The sequence below is a fragment of the Phaseolus vulgaris genome, chromosome 6 (assembly GCF_000499845.2).
Source record: "Phaseolus vulgaris cultivar G19833 chromosome 6, P. vulgaris v2.0, whole genome shotgun sequence".
NCBI lineage: Eukaryota > Viridiplantae > Streptophyta > Magnoliopsida > Fabales > Fabaceae > Phaseolus > Phaseolus vulgaris.
Window position 1 is genome coordinate 26,052,303 of NC_023754.2, and position 22,005 is coordinate 26,074,307.

Consider the following 22,005-nt stretch of genomic DNA (forward strand, 5'->3'; position numbering starts at 1 on the left):
TTACTATGAACGATATTTTACAAAAGTGTATTGTTTTTTTCATTACCAATTGTTAAAACACTACAGTAATTTTGAAAGCCAACTCCACAATTTTTCATCTATAACACGAAAACCCTAAATCAGAGGGAGCAATTTATTTAAGAAAATAAACAATAAATATTACTACCATATAATATGAGTCTGAATATTTCTGTATAATGTATAAACTTGTCACTTAATATTTTGGTCTGTATATAAACTTTGAGGTGCAAAATATACAAATTTAATATATTTAGTTATAATTTAAAAGAAATGAAGAAGTATATATAGGGATATTAAGAAGTAAGTGCCTACAAGAATAATAGTTACATGTTTCATATTAAAGAATCAATAAATAAATCTCTACACGAATGATAGTTGCATGTCTAGTCTAAGAGAAAGAAGTAATTGTATGCATTAATACTAGTTATTCGATCCATCTTAAATAATAAAGACATAAATGAATACACCAACAATAATTACGTATCCTATTTTAAAGAATTAATAAGTGATTTGTCTCATTTTAAAGAATCAAGAATTAATTGTATATAAAAGGCTTGTTACATAACTTATTTTAAAGAATAAAAATAATTGTGCAAGAATAATAATTATCCTGTCTCATTTTAAAGAATCAACGAATAATTGTTACATAAACAATAATTTTATCGGTGTCATGTTAAAGAATCAAGAACTAACTATGTATACTAATAGTAGTTATCCATTTCATTTTAAATAATTAAGAAGGAATTGCATACACGAATGATAGTTATATATCTCACTTTAAAGACTAAGAAAATTTAAAGACTAAGAAAATATTATCCAAATAAATGATAGTTATTTATCTTAAGAAGTAATTGTGAGTGGTCACATGTCTCATTTTAAAAGGATCAAAATGAATGATAATTATCTATTCCATTTTAAAAAAATTATGAAGTAATTGTATTTACTAATGCTAATTATTATAAAGAATCGATAAGTTTACAGAGGAAACTTTAGCCATAATATGGATTAATTATGATTGTGACTTAATATTGTAGCTGTGAAAGTAAAAGAGAGAGAAGGAATAGGAAGAAAACAAAATGGTTGACTTCTACTGTGTGTTATATACTACGTACTTCTTCAGATTCTCACTTACAAGAAACTCTGTAGAAAGAGAAAACATTGAAGCTTTTGAAGAGATAGAGAAACAAGTTAACCCTTCTTCACGTTACCAAGATTGCTACCAAAGCATAACCAACAGCATCTTCAAAATAAACGGAAACAGAGAGAGCTTGACGTCACTCTTTCCCCAACACGCCTCATTGTAAACGTGCCCTCTAAGCTCTTCATTATCCTTCATTCCATTCTTATATAAAACCCTCTCATCCTTCACCTTTCATAGACACAACAAAGTTACAAACATTCACTTCAAAGTTCCAACATACCATATTTTTTTCATGTATCATAGGCTTTCTGTGAAGACAGAGGGAGAGGGAAGTGTTCGTGTGAAAGTTGCTGAACTCCGAAGGCTAAGCGAGACAAGCAAAATCACCACAATGTTTGAGCCTCGTGGACTTGGCAGCATTGAGAAGCGAGACAGCGATGCAGATAACACTTTTTCTTCCACCACGGTTCGAGCCCCAGAAAAGAAGCTTACCCTCTTTGCACTTCGTCTTGCAGTGCTTGAAAAAGCAGCCACTAGCCTTGGAACTCTTGGTTTCATTTGGGCAACAGTTGTTCTTCTTGGCGGTTTTGCCATCACTTTGGACAAAACCGATTTCTGGTTCATCACCATCATACTGTTGATTGAAGGCACAAGGATTTTCAGCAGGAGCCACGAGCTTGAGTGGCAGCACCAAGCCACGTGGTCTATAACTGATGCTGGGATCAATAGTTTCAGGATGCTCAAGTCCACTCCAAACTTGCTTCTTCAAAGTGTGAAGAGCCTTTTCAGGCCAATTGTAATGAGGAGGCAAAGGAGAGACATGATGGAGGCTAATGTGACCCCCAGGTATAGGGATGGTACCTTTAGCATAAGGACACCAACTCGCACGTGGATTAGTTCAGATGTTCCACTTCTACCATGTGCTAGATGGTTTTTCCTTTCAAGGCATATAAGCAAGCTTTTATATTGGCTTCAGCTTTTCTCTGCCACGGCCTGTGTGGTTCTTTCGTCGATGAAGCTCATCAAGCATAACTATGGGGAGGTTGCCAAGGGAGACACTGACAGGAGGAACCGGGAGTCTGCTTTGAATATATTTTATAACTTGGCTTTGGCTGAGGCTTTGTTGTTCTTGATGGAAAAGACTTATTGGGAATGGAAGATCAGCTACTGCAAACTGTTGGATGAGGTTAATAGGGAATGTGAATTGGGGCCATCAGGGGTGGTGTCAATTAGAAGGTTCTTTTATGATGCCTATTCTAGGTGTGTCAATGGGAGCATATTTGATGGGTTGAAAATGGACATTGTTTGCTTTGCCATGGATCTCTTGGCCTCAAACTCGCCTGATGAACAGCTTATTGGAGCAAGGATTCTTCGCCAATTTGCGGTCAGCGAACGGTTTTCAGATGATACCCTTCAGAAGCTTGGAATTTCCATATCTGTGGTGGAGAGGCTAGTTGAGATGCTGAATTGGACAGACCACAAGGAGGAAGAAATTAGGCTCTCAGCTGCAGAGATTTTATCAGCACTAGCTGGCAAGAAGCAGAACTCTCTGCGCATAGCTGGGATACCTGGCGCTATGGAATCAATATCATCTCTTCTCCAAAGTAACAGGAATTGCATACCTGCAGCTGATGAAATTGGAGAAAAGAAAATCGTATTTGATCATCCAAATTATGGCTACTGGACATTTAACCATTTGGGACTCCTCCTTCTGAAGAAACTTGCCCGTGATCATGACAACTGTGGAAAGATTGGGAACACTAGGGGCCTGCTCCCAAAGATCATAGAGCTCACACATGCTGAAGAAAGGTTGCTGAAGAATGAGAATGTTACGCCGTCTCAAATTCTGACAGTGAAGAGATCACTGCAGCTGGTGAAGATGCTGGCTAGCACAACAGGCACCAACGGGAAACATCTTCGAAGGGAGATTTCGGAGATAGTTTTCACAATCAGCAACATCAGAGATATTTTAATGCATGGAGAGAAACATCCCTTGCTACAGAAACTGAGCATTGAAATTTTAACCAGTCTGGCATTGGAAGAGGAGGCGACAGAAAGGATTGGAGGCACAGGTGGAGTACTTAAAGAATTGTTCAACTTATTTTTCAAAGATTGCATTGCTGAAAATCAGAAAGATGTAACCACTGTTGCTGGCGAGGCCCTGGCAATGCTGGCATTGGAAAGCAAGAGCAATTGTCATAGGATTTCGAAGTTAAAAGTATTGGAAAGGCTAATAGAAGCATTGAACATTCCAATGCTTCGTGTCAATGCTGCTAGGATTCTAAGAAATTTATGCACCTACAGTGGATCAGAATGCTTCACACGGTTAAGGGGGGTTACAGCTGCCGCACCCACAGTAAGTATTCCTCCACCATCGCAATTTTGGGCTAGCAACATTTGAACTGTATAGTATCTTTTTATGTATGCTTCAGACTTAATTTTTAACCATTGCACAACCTTGCAGATACTTCAGGCAATCATGTCACAAGAAAACAAGCTACAAGAAGTGATGATTGGACTAGCAGCAAGTGTTTTCACATTCATGGATTCCTCTGAATCAAGCACTGTATTTGAAGAATCACGAATCACTGAGGCTGAACTAGCAAATAAACTAATGCAGATTCTCAAGAAACACCGATATCCTCCAACTAAGGTTCCAAGGATAAGGAGGTTTGTGATAGAGCTTGCAATTTGGATGATGAAAGAAAGGGAAGAAAATTTTCACACTTTCAAGGGTTTGGGAATGGAGGAGGTGCTGGAGGGTGTCTTGGAGACCACTTCAGAGCTTGAAAGCTTTAATGTTTTCTCTGGTACTGTTGGCCTGAACAGGCACAATCTAACAATTCACTCACTGGTTGAGACAACATTGAAGTTGCTGGAAGATAGGTGAAACAATCAAGCACAGAACTATATTGCAAAATCAGTAAACCATGTCGATCCAGAGCAATCACTGCTATAATAGTATAGTATACCTGTACATATGTGTGCAAACTAGTAGATCTCTAGGAAGACTGCCATGTTTGGTGGGTCTGGAAATAGAGCCTGACTCAATGATTTATTCATTATTTTGTTTTCAGATTCAATGTTATTATTTGAATTAAATAATTCATATTTTCCTTCATGATTAAATTCCTTCCTTCCTGCATGGAAATTGAACAAAATTCCATATAATCTTGAGTTTTCCTTCATTAGGCTAGACTGATGTCTAACAGTTGTTCGTAGTTATATAGGAGCCTGATGTTTTTGGGCTTTAGTGGTGGTTGCCAACGGATTGCTCTCTCATCTCCAAAATGATGTAAAAAAGTTCTAAACTGATTAATGTTAATACATTTCAATGAAGTTTTTTTTTTTCGCATATGTTCTCAAATTAATTACCTTCTCTTATTCAAAGTAATGCATATACATTGATGGAAACAGTGAGACTATTTCAGTAAATTTGTTTTAAAAAGTGACAAATTAATTGTTGTTCTTAATATTTTGCAAAACCTTAAACATTGTGGAACAGAGAAAGTATTCTAATAATAATACACCAAACAAGAAATAAGCGAAATGTATGTGGAAGTAATTGACATTATTAACTAAATTTTTTTTTGAAGTACTTTCCCTCTGGTCCATGAAGAACGTCTAAATGAACTAGTGTAATTCTCTGAACAAGTAAACAAAACAAAACACATTGAAACGGAATCACCGCATCAAGTATGAAAATTAGTCACATCATAAAATTCTCCTAGAACGCTTTTTCCTTAGTCCCTACTCATGACTTATTTACAAATTACTGGTAAAAAAATGTTGTAGAATTTAGACCAACATCCTAGGAAATCACTTTGGAGACAACTCCTGCACCAACTGTTCTGCCTCCCTCTCTCAAAGCAAATCTTTGTCCTGTTCATAAATAAAGTGACTACTGTCAGAACATCATAATGCTGGATGTATGCAAAGTTTGAAGATGATTAATCAATTTCCAATTTTACCAGGTGACAAAAGTTTACAATGATTGGATAATTAATTATAAGAGGAAATCTGAAAAACTGAGCATCCTGTAGATAATATTAGGTTGATTAAAATCCAATCTAAATCACTAAATCCAAAATAAATGATTAAATTTAAAATTCATATATTTTAACTAAATTAAATTTAAATGGATCTTTTATAAATCCATTTAAAGCAATTAAATCTATATTCAATCCATTTTGTTAATTAAATCAAATCTACTTTGTCAATTACGTTAATTTTATTTTGATATGGACACAGATTAATGTGACTCGAACTGGATCTAAGCCGACTCAACATGAACGCAGACCAATTAGGTTAGACATCGGTCCGGGCCTAGACGACTCGACATCAGCCCGAGCCCGGACGACTCAACATCGACGCCCAGACGACTCAACGTCGACACGGGTCCAGACGACTCGACATCGGCTTGAGCCTGAACGACTCGACATCGGCCCGAACTCGGACAACCCGACATCGGTCTGGGCCCAGACGACTCGACAATGGCCTGGGCCCAGATGACTCGAAATCGGCTCGGGCCCGCTCAGCTTGACATCGTCTCGGGCCCGCTTGCCTCGATATTGGCCAGGGCCCAATCAACTCGACATAGACCCAGGGCCGCTCCACTCGACATCGTCCCGAGCCCGTTCAGCTCGAAATCGGCCCGGGCACGGAGACTTGACATGGCTCGGGCTGACTCGGCTCGACATCGATCCGAGCCCAATCGACTCGACATGGACCCGGGCCTAGATGATTCAACATGGGCCCAGGCCCAAACGACTCAACATCGCCCCGAGCCCAGACGACTCGACATCGGCCCAGACGACTCGATAATGGCCAGGGCCCCGCTCGGCTCGACATTAGCCAAAGCCCAATCGACTTGACATCGACTCGGGCCCACTCCATTCAACATCGGCTCGAGCTCGGACGACTCGACAATGGCCCGAACCCGGACGACTCGACAATGATCCGGGCCCGGACGACTCGACATCCGTCCGAGCCCGGACGACTCAACATCAGACTGGGCCTAGACGACTCGACAATGGCCTAGTCTCGGACAAATCGTCATCGGCTCGAGCGCGCTCGGCTTGATATCAGCCCGGGCACGCTCGGCTCGACATTGTCCAGGGCCCAATTGACTCGAAATAGACCCAGGCCCAATCCACTCGACATCGGCCCTGGCCCGGGAGACTCGACATTGACTCGGGCGGCTTGACATTGGCACGACCCAATTGACTCAACATCGGCCCGGACCTGGGAGACTTGACATCGGTTCGGGCCTGTTCAACTTGACATCAGGAAGGCCCAATCGATTTGACATCGACTCGGGCCCGAGCCAAGGAGACTCGACATTGGTCCGAGACCAATCGACTCGACATCAACCTGGGTCCGGGAGACTCGGCATTGACCTGGGCCCGTTCGGCTCGACATCAGTCTGGGCTTGCTCAATTTGACATTGGCCTGGGCCCGTATGGCTCGACATCGGCCCGGGCTCGAGAGACTCGACATTGGCTCGGGTCTACTCGGCTCAACATTGGCCCAGGCCCAATCAATTCGACATCGGCCCGGGCCTGTTCGGCTCAACATCGATCCGGGCCCGTTCGACTCGACATCGGCTCGGGCCCGTTTGGCTTGACATCGGCCCAGGCTTGCTTAGCTCGACATTGGGCTGGCCCGTTCGGCCCGACATCGGCGCGTGCTCGGCGACTCGGGAATGCTCGACGTCAATCTGGGCTTAATCAGTTTGACATTAGCCTGGGCCTGTTCGAATCGACATCGACCCGAGCTCGTTCGGTTTAACATCGGCCCGCGCCCGTTTGGCTTGACATCGGCCAAACCCGTTTGGCTTGACATCAGCCCAGGCTTGCTTAGCTCGATATTGGCCTGGCCCGTTCGGCTCGAGAATGCTCGACTCGACAACAGGCTGGGCACACTCGCCTCGACATCGGTTGGATTGTCTTGACTAAACTTGGATCGAGCCAAGTCAAAATCTATCCCAAAATACAATTTGGATAATCCAAAAATGTATCCAATCTATATGTAATCTATATCCAATTAAATGGATTGGATTTAAAATCCAAAAATATGGATTTGGATTTGAAATAAATTTATTTAAATAGATTAAAATTAATATGGATATGGATAATTAAAGATTGGATTTTTTAATTTGGATTTTTTTTTCATAGATAATATGCAGCATCTTTTATGATCTATAATCAAGGACTCTACCTACCTATTTCAAGAGGAACAGGTGATATCAGCTCGAAAGTTGCAGCCACATTGTCACCAGGCATAACCATCTTAACACTTTCGGGTAATTCCACCTTTCCAGTAATATCTGCAGTCCTCAGGTAAAACTGAGGCTTATAGTTAGAGAAAAAAGCTGTATGACGGCCACCTTCTTCTTTGGATAGCACATAAATCTCTGCTTCAAACTTCTTATACGTTTTGAAAGCACCAGGCTTGGTTACGACCTGCAATTTCACCAGTAGAAAATTTAGAGATATAAATAAAAAAATAAATTGATTCATTTTCATAAAATGAATGACCATCATAAAACCTGATGAAATAGTGGTTGCGGTTTTTCATATGATACCTCTTTCTATTCCAGAATTTGTCTTAGTTGTAATGTTTGAGTATTATTAATTACAAGTTCAGAAGAAAAATCACCTTTTCACATCAACACTGAGACCGTTACCAGATTTTCACTACCATATGAAGTTTTAAATCAATGCTGAACATAACTTTACACCTTGAGTTAGTCCTACTCACCATTCCTCGCTGAACATCATCGCGCTTCAGACCACGTAGAAGAAGTCCCACATTATCACCAGCCTAGAAATGAAAACACAATTAACTATCCATCAATTCAAATTCAGGTAATAGGAAGGAAGAAGAGGGGATGCAGGATGATTTTACTTACTTCCCCTCGATCCAAAATTTTCTTGAACATTTCCACACCAGTTACAGTAGTCTTCAAAGGTCCACTCTGTACACAGAGAGATAAATACAAAATCATATAGCATAAAGCAAAATACTCATTAACATGACATTATAATACATATTTGACTGCCATGTCTACCTGTGTTAGTCCCAATACTTCAACCTCCTCTCCCACTTTGATGGTGCCTTGTTCAACACGACCCGTCACAACAGTTCCACGCCCCTTCGCATAAACACAACATGTGGAAGGAACATATCAGGCAGTTGACAACATATGTTGAGTAAATATAAACAAGTTAACCAAACGGAACACATTAGAGGTTAAAGAAATTTCATTTTACTTGATTATCATGATAAGGGAAGTGTTTGAACTGAAATACTATAACTCCTAGAAAAAAATAGAGTACCACCAAGATTACTTATCATGGCATCAATTTTGCACTGTCTAAAAAGCTGAAATCTCTTGCAAGAAAAAATTGGAAAAAGTTGATAGAAATATATGTTGTTTGTGATTCTTTGGGGTGGTTATATTTTCCCTTTTTTTTCATTCTGTCCCTATTCATGAAGGGGGTAAATATGGATACCGATGTCCAGAATTTCCTTGTAAATATTAGTAGTATATTCAACAAGGATATTTCTGATTCACATGAGTTATGATCTTTGTGCTCACCTGAATTGAGAAAACGTCTTCTATTGGCATTAGGAAAGGCTTGTCAAGTTGCCGAACAGGATTAGAAATGTATTCATCCACAGCATCCATTAGTTTTAAGATAGCCTTTTTTCCAAGTTCTTCATTAGTCCCCTGTAAAGCAGAGAGGGCAGAACCTCGCACAATTGGGATGTCATCCCCAGGAAATTTGTAGAAATTAAGCAGTTCTGCAAAAGTGTGGTTTGTCAACGGACGCACATCCAATTAGTAGAATATATAAATAAGCCTTATGATAATTGGTAGATTAAATTTTATTCCCATTCAAATAAAACTATAAGCTAACACTTCATACCACGAAGCTCCATTTCCACAAGTTCAATCAACTCTGGATCATCAACAGCATCAACCTTATTTAGAAAGCAGACCAAAGATGGCACACCAACCTGACACAGGAAACAAGAAAAATATCCATGCATGTTATTGTATTTTGGTTTTGTCATGTAGTTAGATTTTATAAAAGCTGAGTTTTACTTTTGCATATTGACAAAATACCAACCTGCCGAGCAAGCAGTATATGTTCCTTTGTTTGAGGCATTGGCCCATCTGGAGCAGAAACCACAAGAATTCCACCATCCATTTGTGCAGCTCCAGTTATCATGTTCTGTGATTTCAACAAATGAATTAATTGAAGATGGAGTTCATGCGAACTATAGAACACACACAAGAGCATCAAATAATCAATCGTCCACACATTCTTCAAAAATAAGGCAATTCATCTTCATTCAATTCAATATAGAAGGAAAGAAGCAATAGGATCTTCATTCAATTCAATATAGAAGGAAAAAAGCATTAGGATCATAATTCATACCAAGAAAATTGACCGATAGAAATAAACAAACAATAATCTGCCTTTACAAATAGATACTTTAACAAAGTCTGATCCCTTTTCCAACTAACATTACCTTAACATAGTCTGCATGTCCTGGGCAATCAACATGAGCATAGTGCCTCTTTTCTGTCTCATACTCTACATGAGCCTGCAATCGTCATGATCAGAAGTTCAAGAGAAGGTTACAAAATTGTGTTCATATAACATTTTAGTTATATCACGATATGCATAATTTGATAATGGACTTTGAAAAGAACAGTGATCTATCTCTCACAGTAGCAATAGTAATTCCTCTCTTCTTCTCCTCGGGAGCCTTGTCTATTTCCTCAAAGGCAATGGCCTTGGCTTTACCTTCTTCAGCTAGCACCTTCATGTTCCACAAAGTCACAAAAATGTTTACGCCTTAAAGAAAATAAAAGGTGGAACTCTTCTTCACTGTTTAAGTATGAAGACATAAATGAACCCAAACCTTGGTAATTGCAGCAGTTAGTGTAGTTTTCCCATGATCAACATGCCCTATTGTGCCCACGTTAAGATGGGGCTTTCTGCAAAGACAAACAATAAAAAAGAAACACTCTTTAAACAACCCTCATAACAATAGCATGCAAAGGTCTTTTTTATGTGGGTAATCAATACATGTCTCTATCTGCTATCCGTATTTCCATATCCATAATACCCAATGCCTCCAAAAGGATTGGTGGAAGAAGAATGCATGCATACAAACATGTATAATGAAAGTTATATAAATAAGTGCTCAAACGGCGTTATTTTGGCGATCTGAGGTATATACGTACCCACATGCAAGAATAGGTATTCTCATACATAACAAATATAAAATCACTTTGGCCACCACCACCAGAAACATACAAGAAAAAATCTTCAACTAACATAAAAAGAAGGAAAAAAGAGAATAATGATGTTGTCCCTATAAAGGTCTTACGTTCGAGAGAAGGTGGCCATGGATCTCCGTAAAGAAACAAGATCCAATGGAGATGCATTGTAGTTTTGGGATACGGTGCCACAAGAGAATGCATGGAAAGCATTTGTGAAATGCAAAGAGAAAAGAAGACGCTTAGAATGAAGGTTTCTGATAGCAGCCGAAGCCATAGGGATGAATTACAGTAAAGGAGAGGAAGGAGAGTGGGTGACAAGTGAAGTTTGAATATTCAGTCGCAGGTTGTTACTTTCTTTTTTCTTCACCTATTTTTGCTGTTTATAACTAACACGTTGCAACAGACTCATACTACCGTAGTTCAATCAGTATCAATATAATAATTAAATAATATGAAAAATATAATATCATAACTTAATAATATTTAAAAAAAACACATTAATATTTAATATATGATAATGTTTAAATTTAATGTTCAACAATATATAATGATAGTTTTTAAAATAAATTTTTTTAAACAATATCTAGATTTTTCATTTTCATTTTTAAAAAATTAAAATATTTTTGTTAAAAAATTATCGAAAATCATGCTTTAAAAATTCATCAACTAGTCATTTTTGACCAATTTTTTTAAATAGTTTTTAAATCGATCTTATTATTCAAATCTGTTACTAATCTTTACCATTTTCTTGTTTAACCCCGGGCGATGCAATTGTTACAAAATGACAGAAACTCACTGGCACACGTGAGGGGACTAAGTTAAAAGCAGTTGTTTGAATGTGATTTTTCTCATCATGCATGACTATTTGATAATGCTGTTTCTTTTGTATGCATTTCTTATTGATTTTCATTTTCATAGTTTTGTTCAGTGTAATAAATGATTGCAAACATTGTAATTATTCGTTTTTTTTGTTAGTTTCATATTTGGAAATATGAATAATTATAACATATTTAAAAATTTACATTGTTTTACACACCTTGCACATAATTTTTTATTTTCAAATTAAATTAATGTAATATAAATTTATTGAGACTGAGAAAATTATTAAGATTAATGAAAAAATGATTATTCTTACAATTAATATTAATGGAAATTAGAATAGTGTTACTACTAGGGTTCAAAGAGACAGTAAATGAAAAGATGTCTATAAAATATCAACGAGGCTAAAACATTATGATTTTAGAAATTGTGTTGTTAAATATTGCCCATATTTTTTCGCGCTTCAAAATGTATATATTATGAAAAGAAATGGAAGGATTAAAAAACCATTTAAAAAGTATTATAAATTTACCAAAAAAAAAAAAACTGATACAATTACACCAATCCTTAATAAGAAGGATGAAAAAAAATCAATAAATGATGAATAAGCAAGGACGAATAATGGAGAGTCCAGAAATTCTAGTTGGAAGGGGTAACAACACAACAATTCTCTCTTGCAGTGAAAGAAAATTAGATGAATGCTACATGATAATAATCTAAACATGCAAAACTTTAGTACAAACAACCTATTTCTTAAGTGGAGCCTTTTACAAACTATTAGTAATTTTTATAGTTATTAAAACAATGACTCTCTGATGTTATCGATTGTGTCTGTTTCTGAAAAAGTTGAAATCCCAACGCCGCATTAAGCCATTCAAGACATGGCCTGTTGGATTCTTAATAACAGTTACTGTGGCTTTTGTGTTGTGTGATATGTCAGTGTCAGATGAACTTTGTAAGCTAGCAGAACTGTCATTACTGGTGGAAGCACTATCTGTATTGCCAGACTCAGCCACGGATGAAGTGTCTAATGGTGGTTGAGGTAGTGGTAGTGGTATTCTGTTCGAAGAAAGACTTGGTACTGGAGTTGGAATCATTGAAAGGGATTTTGACTCAGCTTTCAAGGGCTCACATACATCAGCTGCAGTTGAAATTGTTGAGGCTGTGGAATGCACACAGTTGCTGAGTAAAGAAGATTCTATCTCCAGAGGTTTGGAAATCTCTTCATTCTTGTCTGATGGCTCTACAGACATGGTACTAACACTGCTGGCATGTGGTTGTTCTACCTCTGGATTTCGTATTTCCAGTGAATCCATCACTGTTTCCATGAACATCTGAATAATATGGACAAATGCAAGAAAACCAATTATACAAAATTCAGTGTATACCATCATGCACTCAAACTTTTCAATTATGTTATGTGATAACCGATTATAATATGGACTCACTTTTTGTTCTTCCTTTGCACTAGATGGAATGCCCGTGAAGTCATCGAGTTGAAATTCCACGTACTGGTCATCACCTAGATCTGTTGGGACAAGGGGACTATAGAGACGACCATTTGATAATTCAAAACTAATCATTGTAGAAGAGGAGGAGGAAAGATCATCACATTTCTGTGCCTGCTGCACAAAGTTATTGGAGAAATTAGTGACTCTTCTTCCTTTGAATTTGATCATCTAACCAACTCCCTTCAAGTTTAGCCTCTGATTAAACATGTTGCTTATTACTATCCCTTACAAATTAATTTTCCTGTCTTTATCTTAAGTTAGGCTTCTTGAATAGTGAGAATCGAAACTCAGATTTTGGGTCTTCTAGTTGCACTACACAATGCACGTCAAAGAATAAATATGAGAATGTTCGGTATAAATATAGAAATGAAAGTTTATTTTATCACAAACTGTCCTTTCACACTAAATAAATGAGCTACAGTCACAACTTTAAGTCTCAACAACCCATTATAACATTTACACTCACATGTTTGCTCTTAAAGTCTTACCACCCACTACTCAATCCGTGACTGCTGAGAACCTTGGACCAAAAATATGCCATGCCATAAATGCCACATTACACTAATTTGCTATTCGTAAGGAGAAAGAACAAAATATAGTTTTAGTACAAAGACATGAAAAAAGATAAAATAATACCTCACTATCCCGATATCCATCTTTTGAAGAAATATGTGATGGAACCTGAGAAAGTCAAACAATAATTATTCAAGAAAATCAAACGTTAAAAAATCAAGAATCACATCACTAAAATGATTTCAACAAAATTCATGTCATAACAGCTCAAAAGACCACATCTTCCCGGAGAAAGCAATAAAACTTTTCAGAGCATCAACTGAAAGGACAGTAGCAAATCATACAAGGAACCTATTGAGTAGGAATGAGTTTCAAAAGCATTATATAAGAAAGAAGACACACATATTCATTGTCTTAAGGTTTTGGGATGGAGGTGGTGTCTTGACTTTCTTATATGAAAATGCTTGTAACTCACTGGTACTGAATTTCCTGAGCATGACCCCTTGCCAGAACCTAAGAGAACCGTGTCCTTATGTTTGAGATATTAAAAACATTGTGGAAATGGTCTTTGACAATGGTATCAAATAGCCAAGAGTATGATCCTCGTCAACTCCATTCTTATACACATAGGATATCAAGATTGATTTGATGATTCCATTGTGTGGAAAGAGAGAAATGCATTCACCATCATACACAAGTGTGCTTGAGAAATATGCTTATGTGAATATTTTTGGTGGCAAACACATGGAACTGTATATCCACTGTGCTTGCTATCTTTGTTTAGGCTTTGTCCTATCTTTTCCTATTGCTTGGGGACATGCATTATCTGAAGTTTGGGGAAATTCGATAAGTGTTTATTGTGCTTAATTTTCAAAAGCAGAATATGCACTTATTTTACTTTCTTTAGCACTTTACAATCTAATTAACTTTACTTTTAGTTAATTTTAGACTTAAGAGTGAATGAGAGTTAACCATTACTTTTTGTTTGATACATCTAACTTTGTTAACCCTTTTTGGTAGGATTTGAGGAAGAAAGAATTTCGTGACTTTTACAAACATTTAAACAAGGATGCCAAGCTTGAAAGGTGAAAAATTGAAAAGAACCAGCTCAGCCATGATCCAATTTACATCAAGACTAGCCCAGAGAGAATAGGGCGAGAAAGTTATTTAATGAGCTTAATTGAACAAGAGAGTTAGGTGATGAATCTAACCCTAGCAATATCTATATATATTTCTATCCAATTCAGCTTTCTTCAATAAAAAATACTAAAAATGTCGAATTGTTTAGTTTTAAATTTTCAGTCATCTAATCTTGTTTAATTCATTAAGTCCAGTAGCATAAAAATAGTATATTTCTCAGTATTACCTAATCCCTGTGAAATTAACATTCTTATTTTAAAACTGCTGACAAATGTTGTGCTTGTCTGTAAGTCAACAAGCAAAAATAAGCACCAATCTATGTTTAATATTTATCATGTGAGTATTTTCTCAGCAAGTTGCTTGCAATTGCATGCTATTTGAGTTCTGACAGTAAACTAAGAACAGATAAACACAAACCTCCATCCTACTCATTGGTCTTTTTGAACGGCCTAGATTGTCATCCATGGTACTGCTTGTTGATGATTCTGCAATTAACAAAGAAACAATTAAGAGCTTTGCATCAGTAGCACGGTTACCAAATGCATCATGGATACCAATGCATAAGGAATAGTTAAGAGACACTGGGTACTTGAGTCATACCTTTGTTTCGAAATGATGGATCATTGCCATAGCCAAATTCATGCACAGATCTCCAAACATCCTGTATAAAAGAAATTAACATCTAAAAAAATGTTAAAGAATGGAACTTGGCACTTTGACCAAAATGAAATCAAAGAGATATATGGTGAATTTACCTTACCAAAGTAATCATTCATAATGTCAAAAAATGATTCCCCAAGCTCATCGTCAGGAGGTTGCAAAACATTGTGAAAAAATATGTTTACAGAATCAAAATAAAACTGAGGACGGGGAGAATTGTGATCTCCATCAAATTTAATTATGTTTTTGTCTCCCTACAAAGCATAAACAACCCATATTTAGATCCAAAAGGTCAGACATATAACTAAGAAGATCATAAAAGAAAGAGAAGGTGTGATGTATAAAAATGATAATTCGTAGAAGAACCATAACATGTTCTGTTTAAGAAACTATCCAGAAGACATTTTATAATTCTAAAGCAGCAAACATGTATAAAGTAACAAAGGTTTTCAAAAATGACAAGACTGTTTAATCAAACAGAGTTGGAAGAAAGAACTGTAGTTATGTAAATCAGTTTAATATAAGACAAATACTAACTAATGTCCTTCGAGAAATTAATTAAAAATAAGTTTCTATTGATATGTGTAAAAAACCATTTTTCTATCATTTTCAATGTGTTTTTTCATGGTCACCAGTAAAAAAAATCTCCTTTTAACTTCTTAATCATGTCTTGACTAGGAAGACCCTTAATTTAATAAAGAAAAAGGAAGCAGGAAATAAGAATTCTTGGTGGAATATGTTTTTGTCCATCTACATACAGAAATATTCCGTTTTAGTTCCTAAAAAATTATACATAACAGATTTTCATAAATGAGAGACTAAGAGGAAAAAGAAGGGCTACAAGCAAACATTGCCCTACCAAAACATATTTAACCCAAATTCTAGCAAACATATTTACCTTATAAGCTTCAAGTATACGATCTGAATGATGAGGACGAATAAAATCATCTTCAATGGCATGCCCTAGCAGAGCTGGAACAAAACAAGATTTTGCTACCTGCAATGCAAACAAATAATGAATGCAATCAATGAAGAATATGAAAGTGTGAAAAAAGAAAAGAAATTGAATGTTGTAAATTTTCCCCGAATTGATTTTTTCTATGAAATATTGTATTTGGTTCAGTTTTTTTCGCCCACTAAAGATCTCCCTTTTTAACAGAAAAAAAAAAATTATTACATAAGCACATCAGATAAAACTTCTATACTTTTTTTAAGTCATTATTTTACATGCTCAATTCAAGAGAACAAAAAGTTGTAAACACTATCTCCTTTTTGGTTGTTTTGCCTCTGTCCTCTTATATTTCATGAATAATTTGAAGTAACCAGCAGATTGATCCCTTCTCAAAAGCAACGATTATGGATTATCACAAGCATGAGCGACAAACTAAGTATACATTTTTCCGAAAACAGAGAGAGAACAGAGTCTCAATTTCAGGTTCAACCTAAAAAGTTAAATCCTTCTTTAACCAAGCTGGGTTACAGATGCTGGATTTGAACTAAAGTTATGTCAAACAAATAATGAGGAAAAACAAGGAAATCTCACCAATTATTTTTCTGTCAAACTAATCAACTATTACATACAATACACACAGGAAAATAAAATTAGAATTTTTCCTTAAACAAAAAAATCAGGAGAAAAAAATAACCTTCACGGTGTTCAAGTCCATTATGTCAAATTTTGCCTTCTTCTGGATTGTTTTTCGCATGTATTGAATTGCAAACTTCACCTGTATCATGAATCAAATATAAATAAATGAATTATTAATATATGGAAAAATTGTAGGCCAATTACTATCTGTTCTCATAAGAGAGAAACCATGTCCACGAAATCAGATGCTAGCCATATGTATAAAGTATTTAAAGATTCATTGAAAGGGCTAAACATACTTATATGTTACAAACTTTTTATCATTACATGTGGTTGGTAACATACCATAGACTAGTCCTGGAGGTGATTTTAATAACTTCAACGTAAAGAATTCTCATTTCCATCCAAAAAATGTAATACACTATTACACTCACTGTGAATTTTGGCAGACGGACTCTGTATGTATCCACAAGTTCCATCATTAAATCAACCAAATCCGAGAAGGGGCTGTCCAAAACCATCCCTGCAATTGAAGGATCCTCAGCTCCATACATAAGGCTGCAAGGAATGACATAATTAATGGCAAGAAGGAAAGTGATATATATGCTGGTAAGACTGAATTACTACACATTCAGAGAGTTTATAAATTGACTTTAAAAATTAAGAGGCACTTTTAATCAGGAGAATAGTTTTTTTTATAGGAAATGGTATGAAATATTTGAGGCAGAAAGGCTACAAAGCAGGTCATTTCCAAAAGTCTACAAAAGTAATAGCACTTAAAATAGTTTCCAAAGTTCAAACAAGCATAGATGAATGTACCCTGCAGACAACCCATTATTCAAGAATGAAAATGATAGAAATGTCATACACCTCCTTTTACTCGTTAAAGCAGTGTACGGCTACCATCTTAAGGATTGTGATCCCTTCATTGTTGTTTCCAATGCCATGATCATTAACAAATAAACAAAATCTTAATGAATTCTCTCTGCATATTTTATCTCAAGCCACACTAGCTCTTATTAGAAGAGGATGCCAACTATGTGGTTTCTATTCTTTAACAAACTAATCGACTTATTGACAATTAACTATAAGATCAGAGTAATAATGGACCATATACAACCCTATGTACAACCACTGTCTATGAGACTTTTCTTTAACTTTGTTTACAATGTAAGGTCGAATGAAGAAGTGGATGATGAATAATAATGACCTAGTCACAGCACCCATTGAGCGTCCCCATAAGCCAATCAGAGAGACATTTCCATCTGCCCGCAGATAGTTGACCACGGCCCTCAGATCATCCTTCTGAAAACACAAGAATGTTAAATAATCTGCATAATGAAAAGGGCAAATAATCAAAATGGTAGTAGTGCATATGCAAACTCTCAATAAAGTACAAGCAGAAGCATTTCATTTACACTGTGATGCAAGCAATTTATTAAAATAAATGAGGATCATAAGTAGCCTACCTCATGCACATGGTAAGTTTCATACTTTCTGCCAGTGATACTCCAACATAAATGTTTCTAAAAATAATTTGGACCGGTTGGATTATTAGCTAACTTTCAAAAAGTTTCATTCTGATATTAGTTCTATAAGTGAACTTTAAGCCTAATCCAACCTTACATACTCACTTATATACTATGAAACTCACTTATAAATTGATCTTATCTCTAGTCAACGTGAAATCTCCACACACCCCCTCACACTCTGTGACTATCAACTCGTACTTGGGATGGAGAAAATTAATCCCATCAAAGACAGCAACAAAAATCATACTATACCAATGAAGATGATCCAACTAACTATGATATGTTTCAAAGTTCAAACATTTAATGAGCAAGCACTTACTTCATTCCAACCTAGAGTGACATGCTCTCCTCCCGAGATTCCCGATCCTGAGAAATCCAGGGTAAAAACTGTAATATTTGAAGGAAGTAAAATTATAGCAGCTTCACTGGCATCAGCCCTGCATCCACTGCCATGAACATTGCACAAAATAAGCCAGGCCATATGAAATTGGAATAAATTAAAAGTGAAGCACAAAACAAGCAACCAACAGCAAAGAACCTCAAAAAAGTATTAGAATTACAAATATCTGAAATTTCGGAATCAAATTCTGAAAGTGAATTCTGATGTAGACTCTACAGTTTGAAATCAGGGGGAAACAGGGGTCATATAGATTAAAATGGATTTAAACCAAGAGCCAGGTATCAAAGTTCTAAGATATCAAAAGCCAGCTAACAAGATAAGTACATTTAAATATCCTGTTAATAAGCTCTCCAGTTCCCATTTTTAAGTAGAATTATCCAGTTCCTATTTTAGTCAACAACAAATATTTAAAAAGGCAAAGCTTTCATATCAGCTTTGTTATATTGAATTGTAGAAATTCCCATGTGGTCACCATATCAAACTAATTGCATGTATACATCTATAGTGCTACATAAAAAACTGGAAAAAGAAAAACGTTTGAAAATGAAACTGTCTCTTTCAAGCATTGACTTGCCTGCCAGCCAAGTAAACCAACAAAGAAATGCACTTTATCCCAGAATTACCTGTTTCCATGGCAATATATAACGCATGGCAGAGGCTTTCCATCAGGACTGACAATTGGCATGTAATGACTACATTGAAGAATGTCCCCATGCCTGTTTTTTATCTGCAGAATATCAAGTATTACATGAGAATCTGTTAATTCAATGCTTTTACCAACATATTGAATTTATTTATAACTGTACCTCCACATCCTTCCGTTGAAACCATTTTCCTTTTAGCATAAACTCAGAATCTAATAAATCACTTTTTGGATCATATTCAGCTCTGCATACCAGAAACAGATACAATCATATAACAAAATATCAAAATTGAATTTGAAACAAAAACAGAGCAAAAAATTACTACTGTCAAACAGATAACAGAACTCAATGTCAATTCATCTTATAACATAATTGCAGAAAGATGACCTCAGGTATGTATCTATTTTGTGACGGGTATATCACATACAACTGCATAATTAGAAGTATGTCAAAGCATGTCGTGAAACTGAGCTTCACCTGATATGCTCAAAAATAGAAGATTGTGCCCTTTTTCATTGTGACTCTGAAAAGATTTCAACTAACAAGATATTTCCATTTCCCTTCCTACTTTTTTTTAGGGAAGTCCATATATTCTCATCTGTCACCCAAAAGCCTAAAGAATATTCCAAAAGTCTAGTGTTCTCGAGATTCAGAAGATAATTATTACATGATGTACAGATCTCATTTCCACAACACAAAACAGTGGGAACTTGTTCTAGTAATACTAGTAGAATGTATGAATTATAAAATAAAAGCTATTTCAAAATGTTTGTTTGGAAAAGTAAGAAATTTGCAGAACAAGCTTCCCGTGGCTATCAGTGTTTACAGTATAGATACAACGTAAAGGTTTACAGTATACTCACATTACAGAAAAGTAAGGCTTTTACGGTAGCTTGACAATAGATCTCAAAAATTTCCAACAAAACAGAGTTAACAGGATGACCACACTGTTCACCCACCAAAAACATAAAAATAACTCTATGATTCTTATGGAGATGCAAAGGAAATGAACACACTAAACTGAATATACTTATATCTTGCTCTAGTAGCTCTTTGCTTTTGAAAAAAAAAAGACAGGGATGATTACAATTATACTAAAAATAAATAAGACGGAGCATAAGTAAATACCAAGATGAGAATGTGATGAAAAAAAAGAACTTTGTTTGAAAAAGTGGATCCTAGCAGAGAGGAAGAAGGAGAAAAGATGGTACCTGGGCGGGCGAATTATGAAGTTGACAAGCTGTTCCATATTTTGAAACGATCAGAGATGTGATATGTTTGAGCTGTTCAAGCAAACGTATAAAACATTTGAAGTTGGAAGGAAAAGAAGAAAGAAAAAGTGTGGAAAGAGAGAGAAAGAGTGTTTAGTGAGAGAAGACAACTGTGAGACAAAGAGGAATGAAACAGAGAGAAAGGGACCGGAGGGAGCAGGCTTTTGTTTTGGTTGGTCTTTTGTTTACTTCCAAGTTCCAACTGTGCTTCTTTTCTTTTGTAGGAAATAACAAATAAAATAATAATGGAAAATTTGATGAGGATGTTGTTGTTGTCAACCTAGTCTGGTGGTGCCAAACTTTCAACTGAATGCAGACAGTACATAAGCTCATGCTGTGCTGCTGACCGAATGAATGGACTGAAAATGCAAGAATACCATACTCTATTAAAAAATTGTTGAGATTCACCAATACGACAATAACAATTCATTATATATATATATAAGTGATTATAAGTTACTTTTATAAAATTAAATTAGACTTAAGAAATTATTTCGTAATATAGTATCAAAATTATTCAAAATTTATTCTAACGGTGTGTTAGACCTCTATCATCTCTTATCAAGTTGTTATTAGACCACCTAATTGTTCCATTTCGTAATAAAAATAATATGTGTGTAATATTTTTCTTTTAACTTTATATTTTCTTAATTTTACTTATACTACAAAAGCATCAATGCGGTGCACATGATCTATACATCAGCGTTTATGTATCTGTTATTTCTTTTTTATCATATCACTTTTCGTCTTTATATTTTCTCTCCTTCCTTTTTCTATATAATCATATATATGTTCTACGATAAAAAAAAAAATAGATATTAGGGAAGGAAAGATAAGAAAAAGATAATTTTGTATAAAATAAAATGGAATTTTAGATTGTTTAACTAGAAAAGCTTTACAAACAAAAATTGTGAAGTTGTTTGGTTTGAATTAAAAGGAAAATACTGTTTTACTGTTACATACAAAGTTTGACACGTTTATATAAGATTATCCAATAAAACAAAATAATCGATACAAACTAACGTTTATTAGAATAAAAAAGTTATAATAACGAAGACAACCAACTTACCTTGCTATGCACATCAACTATATTATTCCATCATGCGAGATGATCAAGAGCACAAATAGTAATAGTTTTAAACACATAACGTACGTATATATATATATAACAACAACAAAATCATTTAATATCGAACAACATTTATTAATGGAAAAAACAATTCTCGTTTTAGTGTGAATTTTATTTTTAAAAAATAAGTTTGTTATATATATTGTTTGTATTAATAGTATAATTAATATGTTTAACTACGTTTTTACTTATTTGATTTGATGTACACGGTCAAAAAAACATAAAATAAAAATTAAATTTTATAGACAAAAAATAATTAATTGTTATATTAACAAAATTATAGTCATTTTAGAAAAAAATTGGTTTCTAAATTAGTTTCTATTAATGTTAAA

The 22,005-nt window shown here is 35.6% G+C and overlaps 2 protein-coding genes across 2 annotated transcripts; one reads left to right on the forward strand and one right to left on the reverse strand.

Moving 5' to 3' along the window:
* The first annotated feature begins 1,385 nt into the window (after positions 1-1,385).
* Positions 1,386-4,291, forward strand: LOC137832286 (uncharacterized). The gene is made up of 2 exons (XM_068640353.1): positions 1,386-3,518; positions 3,627-4,291. The coding sequence occupies exons 1-2, from the start codon at positions 1,455-1,457 to the stop codon at positions 4,050-4,052; spliced, it is 2,490 nt and encodes an 829-aa protein (XP_068496454.1). The 5' UTR covers positions 1,386-1,454; the 3' UTR covers positions 4,053-4,291.
* A 512-nt stretch (positions 4,292-4,803) lies between these two features.
* On the reverse strand, positions 4,804-20,835 carry LOC137832297 (uncharacterized). The gene is made up of 26 exons (XM_068640375.1): positions 20,485-20,835; positions 19,436-19,517; positions 19,253-19,356; positions 18,549-18,675; positions 17,908-18,002; positions 17,132-17,255; positions 16,756-16,836; positions 16,008-16,106; positions 15,205-15,363; positions 15,050-15,110; positions 14,867-14,934; positions 13,433-13,477; positions 12,734-12,910; positions 12,253-12,619; positions 10,574-10,601; positions 10,103-10,178; positions 9,908-10,000; positions 9,707-9,781; positions 9,301-9,405; positions 9,097-9,187; positions 8,766-8,971; positions 8,235-8,318; positions 8,076-8,141; positions 7,925-7,987; positions 7,386-7,626; positions 4,804-5,044 (listed from the first exon to the last, which is right to left on the reverse strand). The coding sequence occupies exons 1-26, from the start codon at positions 20,520-20,522 to the stop codon at positions 4,974-4,976; spliced, it is 2,826 nt and encodes a 941-aa protein (XP_068496476.1). The 5' UTR covers positions 20,523-20,835; the 3' UTR covers positions 4,804-4,973.
* Positions 20,836-22,005: the final 1,170 nt, after the last annotated feature.